The sequence below is a fragment of the Lonchura striata genome, chromosome 10 (assembly GCF_046129695.1).
Source record: "Lonchura striata isolate bLonStr1 chromosome 10, bLonStr1.mat, whole genome shotgun sequence".
Classification (NCBI taxonomy): domain Eukaryota; kingdom Metazoa; phylum Chordata; class Aves; order Passeriformes; family Estrildidae; genus Lonchura; species Lonchura striata.
The window spans coordinates 22,057,251-22,082,360 of record NC_134612.1 but is presented as its reverse complement, the minus strand read 5'-3'; the positions used below and the strand labels follow the sequence as shown (position 1 = coordinate 22,082,360).

Genomic DNA, 25,110 nt, shown 5'->3' with positions numbered 1-25,110 from the left:
TTCTTCTGGTGCTGAGCTGACTCTAATAGAGTTTTAGGCTTATTGAAACACTGGCCTTAGATTCCCATGGCCTAAATCCCCCCTAAATCCCAGTGTTTTATTTTGGCCTTAGCAGACTCTAAGAGAGTTGGGTAGCGCAGGCATTGCAGTGGAATTGCAGATGTGAAACTCTGGATGTAACAGGTGTGTTCATGGGCTCCTGCAGGTGTTTGACCCACATCTGTGCCAGCCCCACTGCAAAATATGGACAAACCATATACAAAATATGTGTACCATATACACACAAAAACATGGAAAAGTTCTGTGGAGTTGGGACTGCCCACCAGCAGCCCCACCACCCTGGAGTGTCTAACCCACAGGTGGCTGGGGAAGAAGGAAAAGCTGCTTTGGGATAATTCTGCATTTAACAAGGGCTGCTGCAGCATTCCTTCTGCACACAAATGCCTTTTAACCCCTCTCTACCTGACATCCCCTTCCCAAGCTAATATTCCCACTTTTGGTTTATTTCAGTGGAAGTTTATTTGCTTGAAGTCTGAATAATAGAAATTAAACTTTTTATTGATAGGAGATGACCCTTTTTTTTAATCCTGTGATGAGAAAAATATCACCCAGACATCTCTAAGGTTTGCAATGTGAGCTTGCAGTCTGAATTTCACGTGTGCAGCACGAGTCCAGCATCACTGTAAACACTGAGAACAGCTGTGAACAGAGAAAAGAAGAGCTGAGAAAAACAGATGCCTTTCAATTTGTACACATTATTTAATACTGAAATGACCCATAACACAGCGTTAGGTGCTTTATTATATTTGCCCACCTTAGAAAGAAGCTGGAGCAGCAGCAGCAGCCGGCTCAGGCGTGTGGGGAATGCAGCCACAATTCCTGCACCCTCTACTGGCTGATGCACAGACCTCGGAGGGGGCTGCAGGAGTTTTTTTTCTCATCTATAAGAATAAATTTCTCAGCTGAAACAATAACGTTTGCCAGCAAAAATTTTACAGCACCATTATTAGTAGAAATAGGAAATTTGGGTGCTCTAGTTGTCTGGAATAGGAAAGGAAGCCTGAGAAATAGAAAACTAATTAACTCTTTCATCTTGCCTAAGAAACTACTTTTTGGGAACCATTGTGCTCACTTTCTACAGCAAGGAAATTCCAAAGTTTGGCACACAGAAGGAGACTAAGCTGTATTGTGCTAATTCTGAATGCTAGAGACATTGTTCATTAAATTCTGCAAATGCTAGGTGTGGGGGGATAAAAAGTAGTATTCTGCAATCAAGACCTAGAAATTTGAAAATTAAAATTCAAAGTCATGTCTTTCTGGGTGTGGGTTTCACTTCAGCCACAGATAAGTATTACAAAGTATTTGTATAGTTTTAACTTTCAGATGGGTGTAGCTGATCATGCTATAAAAAACAGCTGCAGTTTCAAAGTCCACGTAGAGAGCACCCTGTGGCATGACCATGGTGTAGAGAGGATCACACACTCTCCTGGGTTATGACATCAATTAAATAATAGTCTTCTAGGCTGCTGCAGTTTCTTTAATGATGTTTCTTTCTCTGTTTGTTTTTTTCTAATTTCTTTTTTTTTATCTGTTTGTTTCTTTTTTCTCTTTTTCTTCCTTGCCTGCCTACATGGATGCCAGCTAAGGCTTCCTGACACAGCAGACAGAGGTAGCTGCAGATGTTTTGCACAGAGCAGGGGTGCTGTTGGTGTGTCCAGTTTTCCAGGGTGCCTCACCATGTAGATATGATGCTATCTCGTGTCTGGTATCTGTCATAACCTAACATGAACCCATTGCACAGCTACAATGAAGAATTTTGTTGTTGTTGCCTTGCTATTAAATGGTTTGGACTGCTAGATTTTACAGGAATAGTATTATTGGGCTATAAAGAATAGCTCACACTACAGTGAGATTTTCAGAAATCACAAGTGATTTGATCTACCTTCAGTTTATTTTTTTAAAAGTAATTGTATTTTCAGAAGGATTATTGCCCCTCTCATTGCCAGTTAGAGAAGGGGCTTCTCTGGGTCCTTCAGTTCATGAGCTCTTCAGGTGTCTTTGCCTTGGAGATCCTTGACAATTTCTGTTCCCCCTGTTTGCCTGTGTGTTCTTGCCTGTACATATCAATTTTGTGTCGTTTGTGCAGTGAATCAGATTCCCAGACTTGACAAGCTTTAAGACTTGCTAAGATAAGCAGGTGAATGTGTTACAATATTTGTACAATTATATTTTCATATTGATATTATCTCCTGGACTTCCCATCACCACTGATGATGATAAATGCCTGCAAAATACAGGAATTTTTCCTTTAAGGAGTGTTTTTCTGCCTTCCCATTATTTCTTATTGCTTATTTGGGCAGAATTTCATAAGCACTCCTCATATTGACTCCTCCACAAAACCAGTCAGTCCCACACGACCCTCTGGGGTGTCTGGCCCCTTTCAGAGATCTCTCAGCTCCCTACAGGAGCATGGATTTGCTGCTGCACCTGCAGGCAGCTGCGTGGGTCAGTGCCAAGCTGGGGCTGGCAGTGGCTGCCTCCTGACCTCCCTCTCCTCCTTGGGAATCCCTACATGCCTGCCCCCTTCTCCTTGGTATGGGAAGATTGTCCCTGCCCTGGTGATAAAAAAAATCAAGATGGATTAGGCAGAGTTAAAGGCAAGAGAGATAAAAAGGGTTTGCTCAAAATCTCCACCTGGTTCTACCCCTAACTCCCAACCCAGCACCCAAACCCCAGCACACCCCAGCTTCTTTCAAATGCAGCTCACACAAAGCAGATTGGAAGTGATTTACTGCTCTTTAGGAATGTTTTCAAATTGCATCTTTTTCAGTTGTCAGGAATTAACTGCAACTGCCTGAGTTTTAATTAATGGATCATGTTATTTGGTGCATCTGAAAAGAAAATTTAAGGCACATCTTTGGCTCTTTTGGCCAGTAGCCATAATGACAGCCAGGCTAATTATATCGGTCACCAAGTTATCGGCGCAGTCGTAACTGGAGGCAAACAGATGCCAAGAGAGGCTGGTAGTAAAATCATGATGTATTTCACAGTCATCTTATTACTGACTGATTTAAATAAGGACCTAAAATGCTCTGTCAGTACAGAGTGTGTCAAAGTTCCAGCAAGTCTTAATTCACAGAAGTTCAAGCTTTCCTTGCTTATGGAAAGTGACTGGTGAAGAAGGAAAAGGTATGCCACAGCAAAAGCATGTGGAGAGCAATTGTACTGCTTACACTTGCAAATTCTAACAATCCAGGTGACATGTTCTTTTTTTTTTTATTGAGTTTAAGTATTAGGGAAGAACACTCTCTGATGAGGATCCTCTGACTTCCATTTCATCTCATGAGTGATGAAGTTGGCCCATGGTTCTCTGTCATTTGCTTGCTGAGTCTAAATGAAAATAAACTGCATGTAATAGTGACTCAGAGCAGCAGCTCCATCAGGGAATGTCCCTGTGAGCTTTCAAACTCAGCACATTGGAAGTGGAATACAGTATGTACTCAACATTAGGTTTCAACAAATTTAATTTAAAAAACTAGAAATGGGTTGCTTTTCACGCTGTATGAACAGAAAGCTCTCTGTCTAAATGCTTTCCATAATTAAAAAAAACAAAGTCTAGCCCCATAGTTTCCTCTACTGGGTCACTGCAAACCAAGGTACTGCTGGATTATGGCTTCAAATAATAACTGAAATTTTGAGAAGGAACAAAGTCATAAAACTCCTCTGTAAATGTATTCCCAGCCACATAAACAAGGAAATGGATTTTATAATTAATTCAGAGTTCCCTGGCAAGCACAGTGTTGTAATGTGTTGTAATCTACTGATTAAGTTCCAGTAAGAACACTGGCAATGGCTTTTTTTATCAATATCTGTCTTTTAACAGCACCCAGAAGAACCTGAAATTCTGAATCTCAGAATAACCATGGGTGGATTGTGCTCATCTGAGCATCCAGTCAACACTTGGAGAGGGGTGAGTTTGTAGGAGCAGGGTTTGTGTCATCCTTGGGTCCTGTTTTCTTCCTCTTCCCACGTCTCTGAGCACTGTGTTTTGGAAATGCAGTACTTAATAGAAAATTGCTTTTGAGAAGTTCAGGCTGAATGGGTGTTTGAAACATTCCAGCAAAGCTTTTAATCCAGTAGGATTCTACTTCACAGAATGCTTTACCATCCATCAGGCCAGTGGTCATGGCTGTTAATTAAATGAAAATGCAAAATAAATCTACAGTGCAGAGATACAACATAGCCAATTAAACATCCCAGCGCAGGGTGCTAATGATAAAAAGTGAATGTCACTGAGGACAACCTGCATGATGTCAGAATACAAATCCCATCAGATGACAAATCTCACGGCTCCCATCGTGGGTGGGAGGAAGGGAATGGGGGTCCCTGAGTGCTGAAGAGCAGCAGAGGTGGTGGTGAGGGGATGGCAGCATTGGGGACTTCTGTGGGCTTAGATGTACTTAAGGTCAGAGCACTCAGACTAGTGCTGATAATTTTCTTGACTCTTTATCTGTGAAACTCTGACCAGTCTCAAGTGAGCCCTTTGCCATGCAACAAAGAGCTGTACTTTTTTTAATGTATTTGTTTTAGTACAAAAGAACAATGCTGAAGAAAGCAAAAGATGACCATGTTTGGAGTGCCTGAAGGACTGTCAGGGCCCTGTGTCTTTGTGAAGATGCTCTCTGAAGAGGGATGGCCTCTTTAAGTGGCTCATTTTGGCAAGGCTCAACCAAATGAATGGCAATAACTCAGCAGTTACAGCTAACTACAGCAGCTCATAGGCAGGCATTATAATTTCATTAAAGATCTGGCAATCTGGGCAATCTAAAGAATAGAAATGTACAGAGATGAGAGCAATCTTAAGTTTCATGAAATCAAAGAAAATATTTAACAAAATTATTGCAACACAAAACTTAATGAGCTACCTTGAGACAAACAAATTAATGACTATTTAGTATTTTGTGTATGTAAACAGTTCCACCTGTTCTACCTATTTGAAAGGTTAATTTTCTTTGAGAAACACAGTCTGACAAAATTTATATTTGAAAGAAAAGCTTGTCTGTCTTAAGCTACATATTTCAATAGCTCATGAAACTTGTGTTGCATCAAAAAATTTGCCTACCTTCAAAGCTTCGGGTGCATACTTTATGTATCTGAACGTGCATTTTAGCTTGGATTGCTAGTTGGGAGCTTCTTTCTTCTTTTCAGCTTTTGATTGTATGTTTTGCACTTTTTGGATGTTAGTTGCTTACAATGAGGGTTGTATGAAGGGTTTCATGTTCTTAAAATAGAGAAAATGGAGCAGACGGAAATTTTAGACTATTGCAGGATGCTGGCCTTTGAAATTTCCATGGATTTTCAGCCCATGGAAATTTAGCTCTTTTTTCATTCTTTTAATAAATGCAGATAACACAACCCTATCAAGACTCAGTTGAACTAAATATTAAATAATGCTGGTCTTTAAACCAGTTTTGCATTCCCTAGATTGCAATGAATGTGTAATTCTTTCTGACATGCAGGGTATTAAAACATATTTAACAAAGCTCTAATCAATTACATGCACTTTCAAACAAATCCAAAACACTCTTTACAAGTTTTTATGTAGGCATAAATGTGTGTATACCATAGAACTGTTTGGCTTAGAAAGTACCTTAAAGATCATATAGTTCCAACCTTATATAAATATTTTTATATATATTTATACATACATATATATATAAGAAAATAATGTGTGTGCAAGCGATGTAGTTCTTACAAGCATGGTTGTCCTGCTTGTAAACTGCTGGTTGAATCAGCATCAGATGCTGCATGGATAGAGGAATGTCATATATTCTTTTACTATATTAGAATATAATCTATTATTACCACACATGTAGGCTCAGCTATTGCCATCCCACCTTTTTATAGAGGGTTTGGCCCTATACTTTGTTTTCCCAGGCAAATATCCCTTCCTGGACCTGTACAATTTTCTGGAGCTGGAGACAAATCTTGTTCCCCTCCCACAAGTCAGTATTCCTCTTTCCCCAGCAGTATTTTGGATGAGAGGAGAGCTATTGAGACCCCTGGAGGGAAGGAATTGGGAGAAGTGTTTGAATCACAGCACAGGGGAACGAAAGGCAGTGAGAAAGTTCTGGAAAGGGACCCCAACCTTGGGGACAGGCCAGAGCAAAATTGAATGGTGGCATCACAATCACTGCTGAGAGGGGGAGTTGAAGAACAGATTAATGTGCTCAACAATTCGGTGCCATCTCTGCACGAGTGAGGATGGGTTAGGACCAGAAGGAGACTTGGTGACCAAAGCTGGGATTGTTGCAGGTTGGGTGTAAATTTTCAGCTCCTGCCACCCACAAAAGGCATGGTAAAGAAATAAATGGGTTGTTTTCCCCCCCACAGTTAGTTAGGGGATCATCTGCTTAAAGGATAGAGCGTTCCAAGGAGATGTTCACGAGGTGGCTCAGGGAAACCAGGGAGGATAGATATATCCTTCTTGAAGGAGAGAGAATAAAACTTTGCACACTTAGATTCCAGTGGTTTATCTAGTGACAAGGAGAGCGCTGTTATTTTATTTCACCTTTATTTCTTGCTTTTCAGTGTAAGGAACAACCCAAAGATAAAGCTACTCCAGGGCTTTGTGCAGATGAAGAATGGCAGAATATCTCACCTGGTATTGCCTCTTTGGTGATAGTTTTTAGGCTGTTGGTTGCTCTGTGGCTGGTGGCAAGTGATTGATTTTCATATACAAATTTCATTTCTAGCTTTGAAACTTTTTTTCCCATGTAGTATTCCCTTGAGACTAACGTAGCAACATAAATGGGATTGCCCTGTCAGCTGAGTATGTTCTGCCTTTCTCTTTGTACCTGAGAGCTGCATGCTTTTGGCAACAGCAAAAGAGTTAAATTTCAGTGTACCGAAGGATTCTGGACTTTCCTAATTAACCATGGACTATAATAGTCATTGAGACAGGCAAAAAACGTGCCCAGGACAGGATTATGCCAGTACATGGGAATGTCACAGGATAAATTGCTGCTGTGTCCTGTCACTCCTGCCATGGGCATTTAGATCCAGATCCTCAGTGGTACTGAGAGAAATAAATAGCCCAGCGTGGCTGGGACTGACCTTCCCTCCACTGGGACGTGCTCTCAGGTAAGGGTGTAAAAGCTTATCAAATTTTCGGGCACCTCTAGACCTTGCCTGGGGCTGTAGGCTTGGAAACATGAGTGGGTTTGCTGTGCTTGGTTAGTGTCAATATTTTAAACTGAGCTGGATGTTAACAGAGCAAAATATAGATTTTAAACACAATGTGAAGGGAAGTCTCTCCTAAAATAACAGGAGATGTTAATGAGCTCTCTGCAACAGGCTTAACTTGGGATGTTTTAACGTGCGATTGTGGCTGTTCTTAAAAAATGAATAGACCTATCAGCATTCAAAGGACTATTCTCCCTTCCCTCCTGATCTGGCCTTCCTTTCTCCCCACATCCCCTGAGTTGCCAACTTGCACTGTCTGCTGTGATCCTAGAAAGCGTGAGGGCTGGGGTCGGAGAATACTTTTATTCCTCAATTAGAAATAGAAAGAAAGCAATGCAAAATAAAGTAAAATATTTCAAGATACAGCGAGGGGAAACAAAAAAAGTCACTTATATCTTGTGTGCACACAGTGATGATCCGAATAAGTAAGAGCACGGTATCATCCTAAATTACACCCGTGCGAAATATTTACGTATAATCCACATCTCTCTGTATAAACCACACATAAATCACATATTTGGGGTATAATTAAGCAAGAGGCAGCAGCCCACCCTGACGCAGGTTGCGTGCAGCATCTCCCCGCCGCTCTGGCATCCCTTCGTGCCCCGGCGCTGGCGGTGGGAGCCGCGGCCCCGGTGCGGAGGCTGCCCCGGAGGCCGGTCCGCCCGGGGCGGTGCGGGGCGGTGCGGGGCCGGGGCTGCCGCGCTGTTCGCCGCGCCGCCGCTGGGGGTATCTTTGTACCATTTTTCATCCAGCAGCAATTTGGAGTGGAAACGTGTAATAGGGGAGAAAAAAAAAAAAAAAAAGCAAGGGATCTCGGCGGTTCGAGCGAGCCGTGCATCCAGGAGCCAAAAAAGATTAACACCCTCTCCGCGCCCCTCCGCGCCCCTCCCGCGCCCCTCGGGGCAGCGTCGCGGCTCCGCGGTCGCCCGCCGGACATCGAGCGAAAGGGATTCGTTTGGAGGGCACTTTCGGATCGGGGGAGATCTATTGGATTAGTGGGATTATCTGCCTGCAGACGGAGAGAAGTAGCGTTTGATCATTTCCATTGCCTGCCTGATGGTCGGATTTACATGGAGGTGGCTCGGCACGGATGAGGCTGGATTCCGGATGGGGATTTCCAGCCCCCCCTTCCCGCGCCCCGATCCTAGGAAAGGGCAGAAAAATATATAAAAATCGGTATAATTGGGAAGTGTCCGGAGCACTGTTGGGAGCCCTCCCGCTCCCAGCGGCTGGGAGAGCCGGAGGAGGCGAATCCAGCGGAATACAGCTTCGGCTGCGGTTGCGGGAAAGCGGCCGTGAACTGGTAAATACTTTGATGCTCCCTGCGTGCGGGGCGAGCCCGCGCCGGGATGGAGAGGAGGGAGGGGACGGCCGGGCCGGGATGCAGCAGCGCGGCCGGGATGGAGGAGAGAGGGAGCGGCGGGATGGAGATGGAGCCGGGCCGGGCGCGGGGCCCCGGGCAGGGCAGGGCAGGGCGGCTGCGGGGCTGAGCCCGGGGGCGCTCGGCAGGGCCGCTTTCCGAGCCGCGTGTGCGTGTCCGCGGCCGGGGAGGGGGATGCGAGCGGGGCTGCGGGTGCGGGGCTGCGGCGGCTGCGAGCCCGAGCGGTGCCCGCCCGCGGGGATGCGCGGCGGCGGGAGCGGCTGCGGGGGTGTTGGCGGGGGCATTTCCACACACGCGTTTTCGCACTCACGCACGCACCCCCCGCACCCTCCGCCGCCGCCCCGGCGAACTTTTCCTTCCCCGCCGCCCCGGGGCCGCCGCCCGCTCGGGCCGGGCGCGCAGCTCCGCGGGCGCTCCGCAGCCCCGGTGCCTCCCGCAGCCCCGGTGCCTCCCGCAGCCCCGGTGCCTCCCGCAGCCCCCGCTTCTCTGCCGGGCCTGCCGGGGGGATGCTTTGCTTTATTTCCTCAGACATCTTCTTTTTCGCCTGGGTGCTGAGTGCTGCTTCTTCTGCTTCTCCCCCCCGGCCGCCCCCCCCACCCCATCCTCCTTTCCTGATCGCACTAGAGCATCATCTTTACTTGCTAAAGGAAAATCAATTTTCAACAGGTTTAATTAAAATTAATCAGTCAAATTACTTAATATTAATTGACTTATAATTAAAGCCAGAAAGTTACCTTGGAATCAGGAGAAAGGATGTTATCTGGAATCGTTTTAACGCTGCATATGGTTTCAGGGCAATTACATTCAAATAACTGTTTAAATAAAACAAACCAGAGCTTGATTGTAGTGTTCTGTTCTTGCTGGTGCAGGTGACACAATCTGGACTGGTCATTTCATTCTGTAAATTTGCTGACCTTTTGAAGGAATATCATGTTAGTTTGACACTGGGTTTGCTTTCTGGAAGGCCAGTTTGTTTTAGCTCTAACAACTATGGCATTAAAATCCACTAGTATAAAATGGAAATATGTCTTATAGAAGCTATAAATATCAAAGTGAATGTTTTTAGCACGTTTAGATGTTCTGTGAATTTGAAATGAAGCAGATTTTTCTTTTTCTCAGCATAAGTGTAAGAAATTGTTTTAGGAATTATTTTTTGCCAGCACTGCCATCCACTGTGGCAATACTTGCATTTATCCAGAGCCTCAGTGGGACAAGACCATACTGGTAAATTCAGAGATAATTCACATCCAAAACCATGTATTTTTGGCAATGCTCACAATAACCTTTTCATGCTCCCTTAAGACCTGGGTTGGTATTTTTGTTTGCTTGTTTTTCACAGTAGCATCATTTTTGGTGCATCCACAGACTATTGTTATTGCTGAAAGAGGAGTACTGTGAGCTTTGGGACATTTCCCCCTACTTTTCTGGGCTGGCTTAGTTGAAGCAAAGGACACTTATGAAATTGCACGTACTTTATTACAGGCACCTGACAAGAGAAAGACCCATGCACAGTACAAATGAGCATTTAAAAATAGAGCCCATTATTCAGGGCCCTGATTTTCAGAGATCTTGATTCCCATTGACTGCACTGAGACTTGTGTGGGCTCAACAGCTGTAACATGCAGACCACTTCTGCATCTTTGAAATTAGATTTGCAGATTGGGAACCAAAAGCTAAAGTAGCCATGTTTGGGAATGGTGGTTGGGAAGGATTATTTATTTTTTTTCTTCTCTCCCCCACCACTCAATTACTGGTGCAGGGTGCAGGGTTAAAGAAGACTGCTTCTTAGTTACTTTTTGATAAATGACACCGTTTTTCTTAGGCTGTGGCTGCAGATTGCAGTAGCAGTTTTGCAGTAAATGATTAGGAGATCCTCAGGTACCTACAAAGAGATCCCATTTATCCTGTACGTTTCCTGCGAATCATATGCAGGCTGTGGGAAGAAAAATGAGGCTGAGGATAATCATGCTAAGTGTGCTGGGAAGCAGGATTTGGCTGAACACCTCTGTTTTGTGATTAACTGAGGCAGCAGCGAGAGCCATGAGAGTGGTTCAGGCTGTTTGAGGCAGTGGGTGTAGGAGCGAGGAGAGGAGCTGTGACCTGATGCTGCTTTGCTTATCTTACCCCTTCTCCTAGAGTAGGGTAAGAAGATAATATCCTAGCTGTTGATACTTAAACATCTTTCACAAAGTGGGTTTTCTCTGGATTATTTGGCTGGAGGTGGAGCAGTCTGCTGAGGAGGGTTATTTAAAGACTGGGACAGGGCTGTAGGCAGATAAATTGATTTGCAAGTGAATGGAGGAATTTGAACATGGCAATGGTGGTAGTTGTATTTTTTATCAGTTTACATTTTTAATATCCGCTGGCATGCACACCAGCATTAACCACTCTAATTGCTCAAATGGAGTCTGGGGAAAAGGGAAGAAAGCAGAGGCTTAAATGTGGTCTCAGTTTGTAATGGATTGGCTTGCCTTTCTTTATTAAAAGCAAATATACATTCCTTTGTAATAGAGATGTAAAGCTGTATTACAGACCCTTGGCTAGCTCTGAATTATTTGTTCGATGACATATTTATTATGGTTTTTTAATCACATGAAAAAATATTTAAAAATTAAATAGTGGAAAAAGAAGGGCAAAAAGAGACAGACCTTCTTTGAAAGAAAATAATGAAAATAAAACATTTTTTCTAGAGGTCCAGTAGAAATCTCTGTGGATTTCTTTTAATAAAGGATGGGCTGTTATCAATTTAATCCCGTAAATCATAGAGTCTCTGATTAGTCCCAGATATCCATCCATGGTAAGTACAACAGGTGATAAAATAATAGATAATTATAAAAAATAGGTCCTGACTGATGAATAAAGGCTGTTCTGGAGGAATGTCTCCATTTCTGTAGCCCTGGTTCTGAGCTCTGCTTTGTAAGGGAGCATAAGCACTCAGAGGGGGATGCCTGCCCTGATACCCAGGTGTTGCACAAGAGTTTCTGTGGAAGGGAGGGAGAGGGAGTTAGGGCATGCAAAAAACCAAACCAAACCAAAAAAACCCACCTAATGGGAAAACTTCATCATGTGTTGCATATTGAGAGAACATCGTGTACTTCTGATAACAAATGATGATGCTACATTCCCCAGGATTACTATTGAACTAGCAGAATTACAGGGGGAAATAATTTTGGCTTCTTGGTGACTCAGCTGCACATTTCTACCTGCCTCTGAAGACCCCACGTGTTTTCCAGCAGACTTTATTTCCATAACTGTTAATTTCTCATTAATGATGTATTGAGTGGTCTCCAGGGATAAAAGTGACTGCTTGGCTGCTTGGTCCCATACTAAGTTTTGCTGTGCACCCTCTCCTCCACAGCACTTCCCACTGGAAAACAAAAGGTGGAGTGAGGGAGCAGCAGCTGTGGGAAACCAGGGGGGCACAGAGTCTGTGCTGTAAATATCCTCATGGTTACCAAGCCATGTAAAGGTCTGGGCTGCACACAGCAGGGTAACATGGTTTTTCCACTGCTATGGTCAAATAAAACATGAGGCCATTAAAGGAAAAGCAATTTGAATTCTCTTTACCCCATTTGTTGAATTCTTCTGTTTTGTCCTCATAATATTTTCTGCATAATCAGTTTTAGTGTTGCCTTTGGGTAGCCTCTTACCTTCTGCTGATGCTTGGTTAGGTCCTTTGCTCCATATTAAGGGAGAATGTAATGCTTGGAAATTAGCAACACGTGACTGTAAAATCATAAAAGTGGTCAAGGACACTTTACAACTATTGCATTTCAAGTAACTCATATTCCTTTAACGAAGCAGAGAACTTAAATGGCAATTTGAAAAGATGTTTTCTAAATCTCCTCAATCTCATCCTGCCTAGAGAAGCCATTAGCTCACTTGTTGAACTGGTTCTGGAAATTTAATGAGGGGAACACATTTATGTTGCATTTTGTATTTTTATTTAATTACATTTTGTCTGAAGCTTTTAGGTTCGACATCTGAACTTAAAGTTGTTCCTTAACTTTTGCCTTCCCAACTGTCCCCCAATTTCCAAAACAGTACTTGAAAGCAGCAAAGTGTTATGTAGGCACATAGTGTTAGAAATATTCATGAGGAGAAAACGACAATTTAGTCAGGAGAAACCTTACAGATAGACTGAATATTTTGACATCCTCAAGCCTGTGCAAAACAGGCATTGTGGGATGAGGCTTTTGTTTCTTCTACTGGTTTCACAATAATGGATTATTTCAGAGGAGAATCTGGGCCCTGGAACAGGCACCATGAGATGCAGCTGCTGGGTCAGGAAACCCTCTGGTCACTGGAGACGTGGTCAGTGTGACCAGGACATGACCACAGGGGCACTGAGCCTGCTTGCTGTAGCTTTCTCACAGATAGGGGTAGAAAATGAAAACAGGACAAGGAGCTGAATAATAGGAGCTACACATGAAGTCAGATGGAAAGAGTAAATCTTTGTAGACGTTTAATGGTGTTATATTCTAAGCTTTTGGGAAATTTTATTTGAAATTTTTTTACAACGGTAAATATAGTCTGTGCTATATCCTATTTCTATTTCATGTGAGAGAAAAATTCCCCATCTATGGCACAACACTTTACTGCTACCATTACTGCAGACTTTATAGATCAGAGATGTGTCAGCATGTTAGCTTTAGCTGTAATGCTTTTTTTTTGTGAAACCTTATGGGCCTTGCAGCCACTTTCTCATACTGACACTCATAAAATGTTCAAGTTCTCATATTTATTATTTAATTTGCTTCCTATATAAAGCAGCAGAGCTCTTTGGTACATGAATATGAAGCCAAAAATGACAGGCAGGCATGAATGGGACTAATGAGTTTTAATAATGCACATATTAGAAACTGTTAAAGGAAGTTTAATTAAGAAAAACAAGTTAAGCATGAAATTCATTTTGGAGCAAATGCAAGTGAAGTCACAGATGTACAGAATGCTAGATCACAGGAAACAACCTCTTCAAGCTGATAGATCCCTCTAATGCCAATATTGCACTCAAGTTGTAGTGTGCTCTCTGCAGTTCTGGAAAGCCTGGTAATACCAGTCAAGAGCACTTTCAGAGCTGAGTTAGAGATGTTGGGTTTGTGATTCACAAATTATGTTTATATGTCTGTGAATTTTCTGATGAGTTGGAACTTGATCTCAATTACCCTGATGAAATTGGAACCATCTTGGCCATCTGATCAAGAACAAAAATCGTGGGCTCCTTTTTTTGCCACAAGGAAGTTTGCTGGTATTTTTCTTAAAAAAAAAAAAAAATCATCTTGTTGAAGAGCTAGTTATTGATCTAGCTCTACAACAAGGGTTTTGTATGCTTGGAATTGTTACTTGGTATTGTATCCAGCTAGAACAACAATTCATGGACAAATCTGAGTTCATTCAAGCATCTTTGTTTGCAGAGTTCTCCCTCAAGAAGTGGTATTATCTGTATTCCAGCTTTTTTTGTCTTGAATTACTATTTCCACCAGGAAAATACAAAAGTGACATCTTTATTATGAATCTGATATGAAAGGTTGCCTTGGAGGCTGAACTAGCATTAGAGGTAGTATTATTGTTGATATTATAGTTATAATAAAGGTGGCAAAGAAAATCCAATTAATTTTTCTCATACGATTAACCCCAGTGAGCCAAGGGTGAGCCACAAATATATATCAGGTAAAGAACTTTGTTAACAATTCTATAACTACATTTATCACCTCAAAGAGATAACAAAAGGCCAGTTAGCTTCAGGAGTCTCTGGGTGGGTTCTGGACACTCTGCTAGAGTGATCATATGAGAAGCATGTGTATATTTTATGAAGTATTAAACAAAGCAATTCCCACTTGACCTGATGATATACAATACACAGATTTTGATACTGAAGCTCTCCAATGAGAAACATCTGGGTTATTTTTTCCTCTGGGATGACCTCTGATTAACACGAGTTCAGTGGAATTTCTGCAGTAGGTCAGGGAATCTTTTTGTCCTGGAGCACAGAGCAGCCATCAACAGAATGGCCATTTGATCATTTAGCTGAATAGTTACAGTACTCAAAAGTGAAGATAATGTGTGGTCTATTTAAGAGTTAACTGTAAGCTGCTAAAAGGAATAAAGGTTCACTTCAGTGCCCATTATATTACAAGCCAGTGCATCTGTCATTTTTAATTTAAATCTGTATTACTTAGCTGTCTAAAACTTTACACATAAGTGACAGAGTTACCCATTCTTTCTGTTATGGGTAAAATCACCATTTCGTTACCTACTTATTGTGCAAAATGTCAGACAACTCTAGTCTGCATTAAGAAATTATAGTCAACTTCTGGTAATAGAAACAACTACTTCAGATAAGAAGTAGAACTCTTTTAAGAAAATGATTTATTGATATGAGTAAATGGAACATTATAGGATTTAACTGATCCTCTCCTCATGGGCTTAATTTGTCTAATTCACAAACAGTTTAATTGAAAATTTTGATTAGAAGTCTTCCTATTTTGGCAAACTAAGATGCAGAAATTTTTTAAAGTGATTTTTGGTCATGAAAATACTAATTAATAAGCATTAGTGAATATATCCAGCAATGGCAAAGAATAAAAACTTGGTGCAGTTGCAAAATACATCACAATTTAAAGGAGTCTTATGACATCTACTAATTTTAATTCAACTTTTCACTAATTTTGAAGCATCGAATACTTCATACAACATTTAAATACTGTATTTTTCACTAAGTTATGAGGTTTAGTGGTCAAAACAGCATATTAAATCAAGGTGAGGGCACTCAGGACTCAGTTTCTCTGATCTAGGAATGATATATTCACACAACTTGTAGCATCTGGAAATCCTTTCCACTGGGTTGTGTTCCCATGTGGGACTGTGAGCCCATGAAGATGGTGTCTTATTCATACCTTGGTTGGTCATCTTGCCTGAGGTTCTGCATCTCAATAGGGCTGGATTTGGAGCAGCTTTCTGGAGCTACCACACCTGTGGCTACTGTGAGGTGGGGAGTGTGCTGGCATGTGGGATCTGACCAAACCCCACCAGAGCTGTACCCTTCTTACATGAATTTCATATTGCAGTCTCTTATCTTATCTTCTCATTCACATTTTTTTTTTTTTTTAATGAATGTAGTTAATTTCTTTAACTAAAGCCATGCAAATCCCAGCCTTTTGAGAAAATATTTAGGGAAGTATGCAAGAGCAGTGTCTGTTCTAAAATATTTCACAGAATGGGCTGTGTTGGAACGGGCCTCTAAAGGTCATCTAGGTTTGGTAGGGACACTTTCCCCTCCAGGCTGCTCAAAATCCCATCACCCTGGCCTTTTTTTATTACTAAGCTGGGAGAAAATACACTGTATTTGGAACTTGCTTCCCTTGCTAACTTGACATATGAAAGAAGAGGTGGGGAATTTTGTGCTGTATCTCTTGAGGATTTGTCTGGTCATGTTTACAATTGGTGTGTCACACCGACACAGTGTTCACCCTCATCTTTCCTCTAATGGTCTCTGTACTGCCAAGTTCCTGCTTGGCTTCATAGTTGTTTTAGGACACAGATTTCTTCTTAGAGACATGAAACATCTCTGGGCTCTTAGTTCTAAGGAAAGACTGCTGTAAGTAAAAATGGATGCAAATGTAGCTGGTTCTGCAAAACAGCACTTGTGTTTTGCAATGAAGTGGCGTTGGGTGGTGTTCCAAACTCTTGCAATCACTTTCAACATTTGTACAACTGGGATTTACTAGCAAAGTGGAAGTAGAAAAGAATTTTTGAGCAGGAATATCAAACCATGGAGCACACCTTCAGCTGAAAAGAAAACAGCTTTTTAGGGGGATTGGGAGATTTTTATCATAACAATAATAGCCTTTACTGACATATGGCCAGAAGCCTTGGATGCCACCAAAGGTCTTATTAATCCATTTGAGCTATTGATAGGTGGCACAGATCAAACAATCCCTTAAGATTTGAAGGTCTGGGCATGAGTAACAAAGAGTTACAAGGAGTTGAGCTGATGCAGTTTGCAGCAGATGTGACCTGTTGTGGGATGCCCTGTGCCACTGGAAATGCAAAGATGCACTGAAGCTCCCTTGGATTGTTCACTCCTCAGCATACTAAATGCTTCTCTAAAGTATTTCAGAATCTGAGTATAAAGTAATTTGAATTCAGAAAGGAAGATAATAAAATAATAGATGATAGAAAAAAACTCTGTATAGTATAGACTGTTTGAAAGAGCATGGAAGTCTTTATCAAATACCTTTTACAGTAGAATTCATTTGTGTTACCACAGGGAGCAATTGTGATGCTCAAATCAAGACAGCAGAAAAATCTGAAAAGGTTTCTCCTCCTCCTCCTCCTCAGATCCACGTTATTTTGATGCTAAATCTTGTCCCAGATTTATCATTGCTACTCTTTGGTTTATTTGTCTGCTTTCCTCCCTGATCATTCCTGTTTATTCCTTCTCCTTTTTTTCCCACTGATTCCTCTTCAGCTGAGTCCAGACACCAAGGGAAAGTCCTGTGTAGATCACCTGCAGAAAGACTGGGGAGAATTTTGTCCAGCATTATCTCTCAACATGCTCCTGGCCAGCTTCCCTGCTTCCCTTGCACCTAGTCCTCAAAATGAAATTTTGTCATGAAAGCCTCAAAAGATTTGTTAAATCTCAGTCATTTTAATTGCGTTGAGTTTGTGGTTTTGATGTGTTAGCTTCAGGGCAGCCAATGACAGGCTTGAATGTCTGACCTCTCAGTCTCAAAAATAAACTGTTACTTAGACATTTAAAAAGGCTTGAAAAGAGCAAATCCAAAATTGAAGTTACAAATACAATGAAAATATGTTGATTCAAATCCTGCAAGCAGCTGACAATTTTCTGCCCTTTAGAGACTATCCATCTACTCATGGAGGCTACTGCCCAACAGTTAATTAATTAGGGATAGCAATCACAGAACTGAATTACATTCTTACCTTTTCAGCATCCTGTCTCAGAGTAAAACCTTATGCATGGGAGGCAAACCAGAACTGTAGATCACAGCAGAGCTGTTCAGCTGCAAATACAAACCAGCAGATGGATAAACTTAGAATTATAACCCAGCTCTAGAACTGGTTTTGATTTTACATTGAATTTACCATTTGAGGTGTCAAAACTGTATTACAAAGTTTCTTTAGAACTGAAAACAGGTGCTAAATAAATAATTATTAGCATCTTGTTAGCTTTGCACGTTGAACAAACACAGCACCTTGGAATGAAGCAGGATGTTTTTGCTTGGTGCAGCTATGCTGGGTTTGCTGAACTCAGAGGTTCCCCAGTCCACGTGAATTAACTGGAAGGGTACTGATATAAAGTTCCTGCTATTTACAAGTTTGAGTTTGAGAAAGAAGAGAAAGTACATGTTTCCATTCCTGAGAGGAAAACAAATGATCATGGGTTTTAAGACCCAGTGGAAAAGGCTGTGGAGGTTTTTGAGCACCACTAAGGAGCAGACTTCCATCTCTCCACGTGCATTGCTCAGAAATCTGTCTGTCTGCTCTGTCTTTATTGTTTCTCAAGTAGTGCCCTACTCCCTCCAACATGTGAAATGCTAAAAAGCAACAATCCTCCATGCGGGGAATGTCTGTCATTCCATGTAAGTGTGTTAAAGTAAATGTAAACACACACATCAAGTTTGGGGAATTATTTTCTGCAGTTAAATTGGTGCGTTTCCAGCAAATACTGAGAATATGCAGCTGGAGGATGAAGGACATAAGCCTGTTTGTTAATGCATTTTCACAGTGAAAGTGTTAGAATTAGCAGAGAAAGTAGGGAAAGAGAAAATTGCGGAAAAGCTTCATCTATCTCCTTATTGCCTCCTGAGATAGATTGTTCAGAGCTAAAGGAACACTAGACATGAACCAAATCTCCTGCTGTCCTATATAGCTTTTACAATCTCCTTTTTAATAACCCAAACTACAGGGTAGTCTGACTATTAGACAAGCCATTCTTTTGAATTCTCTCCACAATGTGTATAGACATGATAAAAAAACCAATTCTCATTAAAAAGCAGGTGGTTAAGAATGTTTCCTATACAAAGCAAAAAACATTTCTTGTGCATTACACACTGCTTAATAGGGAGCGTAAGATTACACTGTTATGTTGTGTATAACACTGCATCTTAAATAATAGGATATTGTAAGTCGTGTTGGAACTATGTTTCACATGAATATGGAAGATATGCATTGAGCAAATTTCAGAAGTGCTGGACCACAGCCTTGTGTGACAACCTCTGAGCTAAAGTAGTTGAAAATAGCATCTGGAATTTCAGATTATACAGGCTCTGATCCTAACTGATTGTTTTTTCTAGGATATTGTTCAGTCAGCATGTGGATATGTGAAAGATAAGACTTCTCCTGTCCTGTGGGAATGCTTATTGTTTATGTTATAAATTAAGGATGGTAGGAATTGAGTGCTCTCAACATACATTTTCATTTTTCACTGAAGTCAGTATTTTATAAGGAATGCAGGATTGATCTGACATAAAAATTGTGATATACAGCTCCCTCCCTAAGCTTCCTGTTCATATCCTTTTCCAAACCAGTTCTGAAAAAAACCCCAGCAACCTACAGTCATCCGGTTGTACTTCTGTGCAAATTCAGTGTTTGCCATTCACTTCAGCAGAAGCAGAATTTGATCCTTCATTGACATGAACATTTCAGTCTATCTGTGGACTTTATCAGGAAGCAGAAAAATCACATAAAGCATGGTAATTCAGGTTGCTGTGAATAAAGAGAGTAATGAATGCTATATTTTAAAATGAACAAAAAATGTTTGTATGTATTATAAGCCGCCTTTAATGAAATAAACTTAATTTGGGTCTTCAGTGTGCCTGCCTGTTTTAATTTCCTCATCTTCTGCTTTAAGAAATAATTACTTCCTTTCTGATAAATCAACTTCTGCAAACAAGGTGAAAATTTATTATGAGCTGAATAAGTTAAAAAAATGTTAACATAAACACGTATGTAATGTAGCTGGGCAGTAAATTTCTTATTCTTGAAAAGGTGAATTTTAAAAATGTATTTTTATGAGTCCTGTTTCTCCTTAGAAGTCTCTGAAAATTCAACAGGTGACGTTACAGATAATCCATTAATAAGTGTTTCACCTGCCAGTTCATGGACCCATAAACTACTGCAGTGTAACTTACATGACTCTAGCAAATATTAATGTATGTAAATAACGTGTTAAACACTTAGTTATCACTCTGCTCATATTAGCTCTTTCATACTAATGATTTATTTTCATTTTCTCCAGGATATAGACCTGCGGCTAACTGGATTTGATTTATAAGAGGGGATTCTGCAGTAAATGGCTGCTCTCTTCATATTGCTGCTATGGAAAACAGAATTGTCAATAGGATGTAGTCTGATAAATAGTGCTGAGTGAAGATGCAGCTTCAATAAGTGTGAAATCAATGGAAGATGCTTACCGCACGAAAAGCCTTTTGAGATTTTTCTGACAGGCACCTATTTAGGAAACTTGATCTGTTTCCTCCGGTCGCCCTGTTTTTACACCAGTGGATACAAATCAGATTGCTTCACTGTAGTTACACAACTAATGTGGGACCATGGCCTTTCCAAGATCCGTGTGGCTGAACTGTGTATGGAGAGCGACGGTGGTCCGCCTGCTACACGCGGGATTGAATGCCACTTTTGCTTTTTCTATACTTGGATTTTTGCTTCACGCTGCAGCTGTGTCCTCCCAAAAATTGGATGATACCAACCCCGTGGTGACCACCAACTTTGGCAAGATAAGAGGGATTAAGAAGGAACTTAATAATGAAATTTTGGGGCCCGTTATTCAGTTTCTCGGGGTTCCGTACGCTGCCCCTCCAACGGGGGAGCGCCGCTTTCAACCTCCTGAGCCTCCATCTCCCTGGGCAGATATCAAAAACACCACCCAGTTTGCTCCAGTGTGTCCCCAGAACATTATAGAGGGCAGGTTGCCTGAAGTCATGCTTCCCGTGTGGTTTACTAATAACTTGGATGTAGTATCAACCTATGTGCAAGATCAGAACGAAGACTGCCTCTATTTAAATATCTATGTCCCCACCGAGGATGGTGAGTTAATAGCAGGCGAAACAGGGAGATCTTTTTATTTTCCTGTTCTACTTTCTAACAATATTAATTCATGTGAACTGGTAGCACGCATGGCTTTCTCTGTTTGCATGCCAGCTTACTACATGTGTGCATGCTGCTTTTCTCTGTGTGCATTTGTCCTTGCTTTTTGATTTTTATTCTCTTATTTCTTGCTTTCTTTCTGTCTACACTCATTTTTTTTCTCCCACGGCACGTGTAATTTTTAGGTCAAAGTTGGTGCCTAATTCTCATTGCCACCCACTGACTTCTGGGAAGATGCATCAACATCTTTTCCATTGCATGTGCAGGCACAACAAGTCGAGAATCTTCCGCACCTAATAAAGCAGGTCATATTTAAGTTAGATAGTGGTGTTGCATGCTCCTACTGTCTGTGACGGAGCTCCATGTTATTTTCTAGTCTTCTATTCATTTTTCAGTCAAAAGAATATCCAAGGAATGTGCCAGAAAACCCGGCAAGAAAATTTGTAGAAAAGGAGGTATGTATAAAGTGGACAAAAAAACCAAAACAAACAAAACGGGGGAGAGATCAAAACCTTGCGAAAGGAGAAGGAATAATACAGGTGAAAGAGGCTGATTGTTGGTGCTGTGTACTCTTAGGGACTTGTCCTGGTGGAGAGGTGATTAAAGAGAGGTCCGTGTACAGCAGATGAGAAGATAAGTTTTGTACAGCCGGGGCTCGGTTGCACCTGACCATCTCTGCCTGGCACTCTCTGCAGTGGCAGTGCTGGCAGCTCCTCTCTTGGCCTCGGGGCTCTGGGCAGTGTCTGTCAGTGGCACCAGGGGATGGGATGCTGAGTGTGGATGCAGAGGAGGGAGCTCTGTGCCCTGGGATGGGCACTGCTACCGCTGGAGGGGCTGGCACAGCCCACAGCTCTCCCTTCCCAAACTATGGCATAATGGCTGGGAAATGTTATAGCAACACAGGGCTGAGACCTGCTCTGGCTTTCTGCAGGATGCTCCCCATTTTCTTGGAACAGGCTTAACTTTTCTGAAGTGTAGATGTGAAACGTTTTTTGGGCTTTTTTTTCCGTTTACGCGCTTCTAAAAGTGAGCTTTGATTTCCTTTATTCTGTGATTACAGGTCTCTTTGTCAAAGCCCAAAAACTCTTAATAGGGGTGGTAGGGAACTGTTAAAATATTGTGACATGGTACTTTGGGAGCTAGACTGCTTTTGGAAGCTTTGGAAACTTGGCTTCTCCCCTTTCTGTGTTAAATGCTATGGAAGAGTTTGCAGATTTCTTTGTGAATATTTGCAAATTCCTCAAGCAGTTGACATGCAACAGAGAAGGTCTATTTTGATACTGATTCAAAGGAGGCATTTGGTGCTAGTTTTGAAGTACTAATTTTGTACTATACATGTTTGTTTTGCATCAAATGATTTTCCTTTATTGTTTTCTTTAAAATAATGTGTCACCTTAGAGCTGGACTACATGTGAATTAGAATGCTTTTTGGGGTAAACAAAGAGTACTGTGGACATGCACAGTTGACTATTAGCTGTAATCTGTTTATTTTTTATCCTGCTATTCCAAAACAAACACATTTTAGGAAAGTGCATAGCAGAAATGTTTACAGATAGGTGAAATTTAACTCTTTAAACACTACATTAGGCTTTTGAGGCAATATCTAGGCTCAAAATGAAGGTGGCCTCATTCCCAAGGCTTTAGCTCTTACAGCTCCAAACTGCTGGTTGCAACTAGCTGTTAATTATTAATTGTTAATTGTAGCTGCTCGATGTATGCTTTTTTGAGATGTCTAAATCCACTTTCAGTGACTTAAAGCAATTTGTGTTTAAAGTGTCAGGCTTTGAGGCATCTTCTGTTTTCTGTTAGGGAATTTTTGCTCGGCGCTGTAAAAGTACAATTGTTTAAGCTGGATTCCCAAAGCTGGAAATGAAGATAATCAGGGTACTGTGAGCAACGTCACTTCTTCACACATCATTCAAGTTAGAATAACTGCTGTCATTTATATGCATTCAATTAATGTGCAGTGCTGCAGCAGTTATTACGCAGTTCATCAAGCGTGTGTAATTAGCTGAGCAACTTTCACTTCCTATCACCCAGACGCTGATTCACAAAGTCATAAATAAAGATACAGATCCCCATCATTGTTCTCGGAAAGCATCTTTCAAATGAGAGAGTATTAAAAAAAAAATAATCAGGAAAATAGCAAAAGTCAAGGGAGAGAGAGCCCAGCAGCTGAGAAAGTCACGCTTATTGTCCTGTGGGCCTGAAGGAGAATAAAGAGAGTTACTTGAAATTCAGTAGGTACCTTTCCACTCAGATTCATTGCACACACAGCACAATAAAAAGCCTACCTTTTGCTGTTGACAAGTGCAGAGAGCTCCTGAATACCTTCAGCTGGGCAGCTGAGATATCTGTAGAAATCTCTGTTCTCTCAGTAACTCTCAGTCTACTCACCCATGCATAACCTGAGATTTATCCTGGGCTGGGATTGCCCCCAAGGCCAGGGGTAAAAGGAGTTGCAGGACAAAGTTGCAGTAAAGTCACAGCAACTGAGCAGCAACCACGGCTGGGAAATGGCATCAGTTTTGTAGCAGAAAGAAGAAAGGCCCAACACTCTCTCCTTTGCTGGATTTTTAGGTCACAGTCGTAGCATCATGGTGATGAAAATTATTGGAAGGAGAAAATCTGGAAATCAGAGGCAGATTTTTACACTATCTTTTTAATTCATAAAGGACATGTAAGATGAAAGTGACTGAAGAGGCAACCATATGCTATCCTTACATGTGGTTTGATTCCTTCCTACTACATGAAGTAGATTGAATTAGATAAATAAATTAGTATTTATACTTAATTGTCAGCTGAGGGACATTAGAAAATTCAAATTTTTTAAGTACAGGGAGCAATCTGATTAAAATAGATGTAGAAATGAAAGGACTTCTATCCATGAGTCATGCCAGAGATGGTAATGAGCATTATATCCATGACCTCCTGTTGGGATTTGGGTGTCCCCACAGCAGAGACTGCAGAATGATAGGCTGAAGCTGGGTGAAAAGAAATGAAAAAAATCAGCATGTTTTTTGCAAAATATGGAGGCACTTATTTCAGTTACTTGACCTTCAATTTACTGATTCAAAAATAAAGAAAGAGCATCTGGTTTTGTGTCTTTTCCTTCAGGTACATCAAGGTCAGAGACTGCTAATTCTGTTTTGGGTATGCAGAGACTTTTGTTGGCAAGGGCTGGTTTTGGAAAATAAGTGCAAAGGCATCTGAGTAACTCTGTGTTACTTTTTTTGAGTCTAGTTTTCATAACTCTAAATTTTAATAAACCCTGGTTATATTGTGGGTAATACCATTTTAGTGATTGATACTAATAATATTATTTATTATCTGGCATTTCCTGAATTTCTTGACAAACCTTTGCAGCATTTCTAGGGATTATCTGAATAGTATTCTACTGTTTGCAATTTCAGACCTCTAAATTTACCTTATAGTCAAAACACAAATATTTTACTCGTGATCCAGAATATATTGTTATCTCTTAGGAGGCCAAGTGCATCCTGCTTTAGCTGCATACCTGTGGTGTTTTAAGACTCTATATTCATTTCTTTCCATTTCAATGGTTGGCACCAGGAATTTCCTAATTTGATGACAACTACATAAAGAAAATTTGGAAAGGATCACTTATATGACCACCAAAAGAACCCCCATGGTTTTTGTGCTCTGCACTTGGGATGAGTGTGCTCTTTCTTAGGAGCCTGTACAAAAGCTTTCATGCTGCCTGAAGATGCCTCAGTGTTAAAATGTGGAGGTGTAGGTGGTATATCCTCAATGTCATGGAGCCAGGCAGATGCAGTTTTGGATAAATTAGTATTTGTAGGAGATTTAGGTGTAGAAGAAGGAAAGAAATCACTTGATCCTTACTTTTATGCTTAGGAATTATCAGTGGCTCAGAGCTCGCCCAATATCTGTGACTTCCCCACATGTGGGTTCTGTTTCTTATTCTAGTCAGGGCAGTGAATAAATTTTAAATGCGAAGACTCATGATCTGAACTACCTCATTTGAGAGTGTAGGATTAGACAGCTCTATTAATATTTATGCCTCCTAATGGGCTACTTGATTTTCAGAGCAAAGCTCCCCACACCATACTTTCTGGGTTATGGCTGTGGTTACTATGGACGCACTGGAGCAAATGTACATACACACAAATATATTCATGGAACTGAAACACAAATCACAGTGCTGTAATCTCATCCTGCTTTGATCTCCCTTTGTTTTCAATTGAGAATATGTTACATCAGCTCTGTTTTGTAAGAGGCTCTGATAACCTCAGGGCTTTAAGCTTAGCAATGTGAAATATTCTTTAGAACACTAAGCAGAAATTTCACCTGTTACCTTCATGTTTCTGTAGAGT

The 25,110-nt window shown here is 41.2% G+C and overlaps 1 protein-coding gene and 1 long non-coding RNA gene across 7 annotated transcripts in view; one reads left to right on the top strand and one right to left on the bottom strand.

Moving 5' to 3' along the window:
• Positions 1–585: 585 nt before the first annotated feature.
• LOC116183943 (uncharacterized) lies at positions 586–9,465 on the bottom strand. The gene is made up of 3 exons (XR_004148656.2): positions 9,364–9,465; positions 815–941; positions 586–699 (listed from the first exon to the last, which is right to left on the bottom strand). It is a non-coding gene; the product is annotated as an uncharacterized LOC116183943 (long non-coding RNA).
• Positions 9,466–19,889: 10,424 nt separating this feature from the next.
• The window catches only part of NLGN1 (neuroligin 1), a 299,759-nt gene continuing 294,538 nt past the window's right edge, over positions 19,890–25,110 (top strand). For 4 of the 6 annotated variants that reach the window (XM_077785735.1, XM_077785734.1, XM_077785733.1 and 1 more), the window contains exon 1: positions 19,890–20,695. In XM_077785735.1, the coding sequence (XP_077641861.1) occupies positions 20,203–20,695 (493 nt within the window). In that variant the 5' untranslated portion in view covers positions 19,890–20,202. Of the gene's footprint in view, positions 20,696–21,150; positions 21,211–25,110 lie in introns of all 6 variants that reach the window. The other 2 variants (XM_077785731.1, XM_077785730.1) reach the window with 1 other exon arrangement.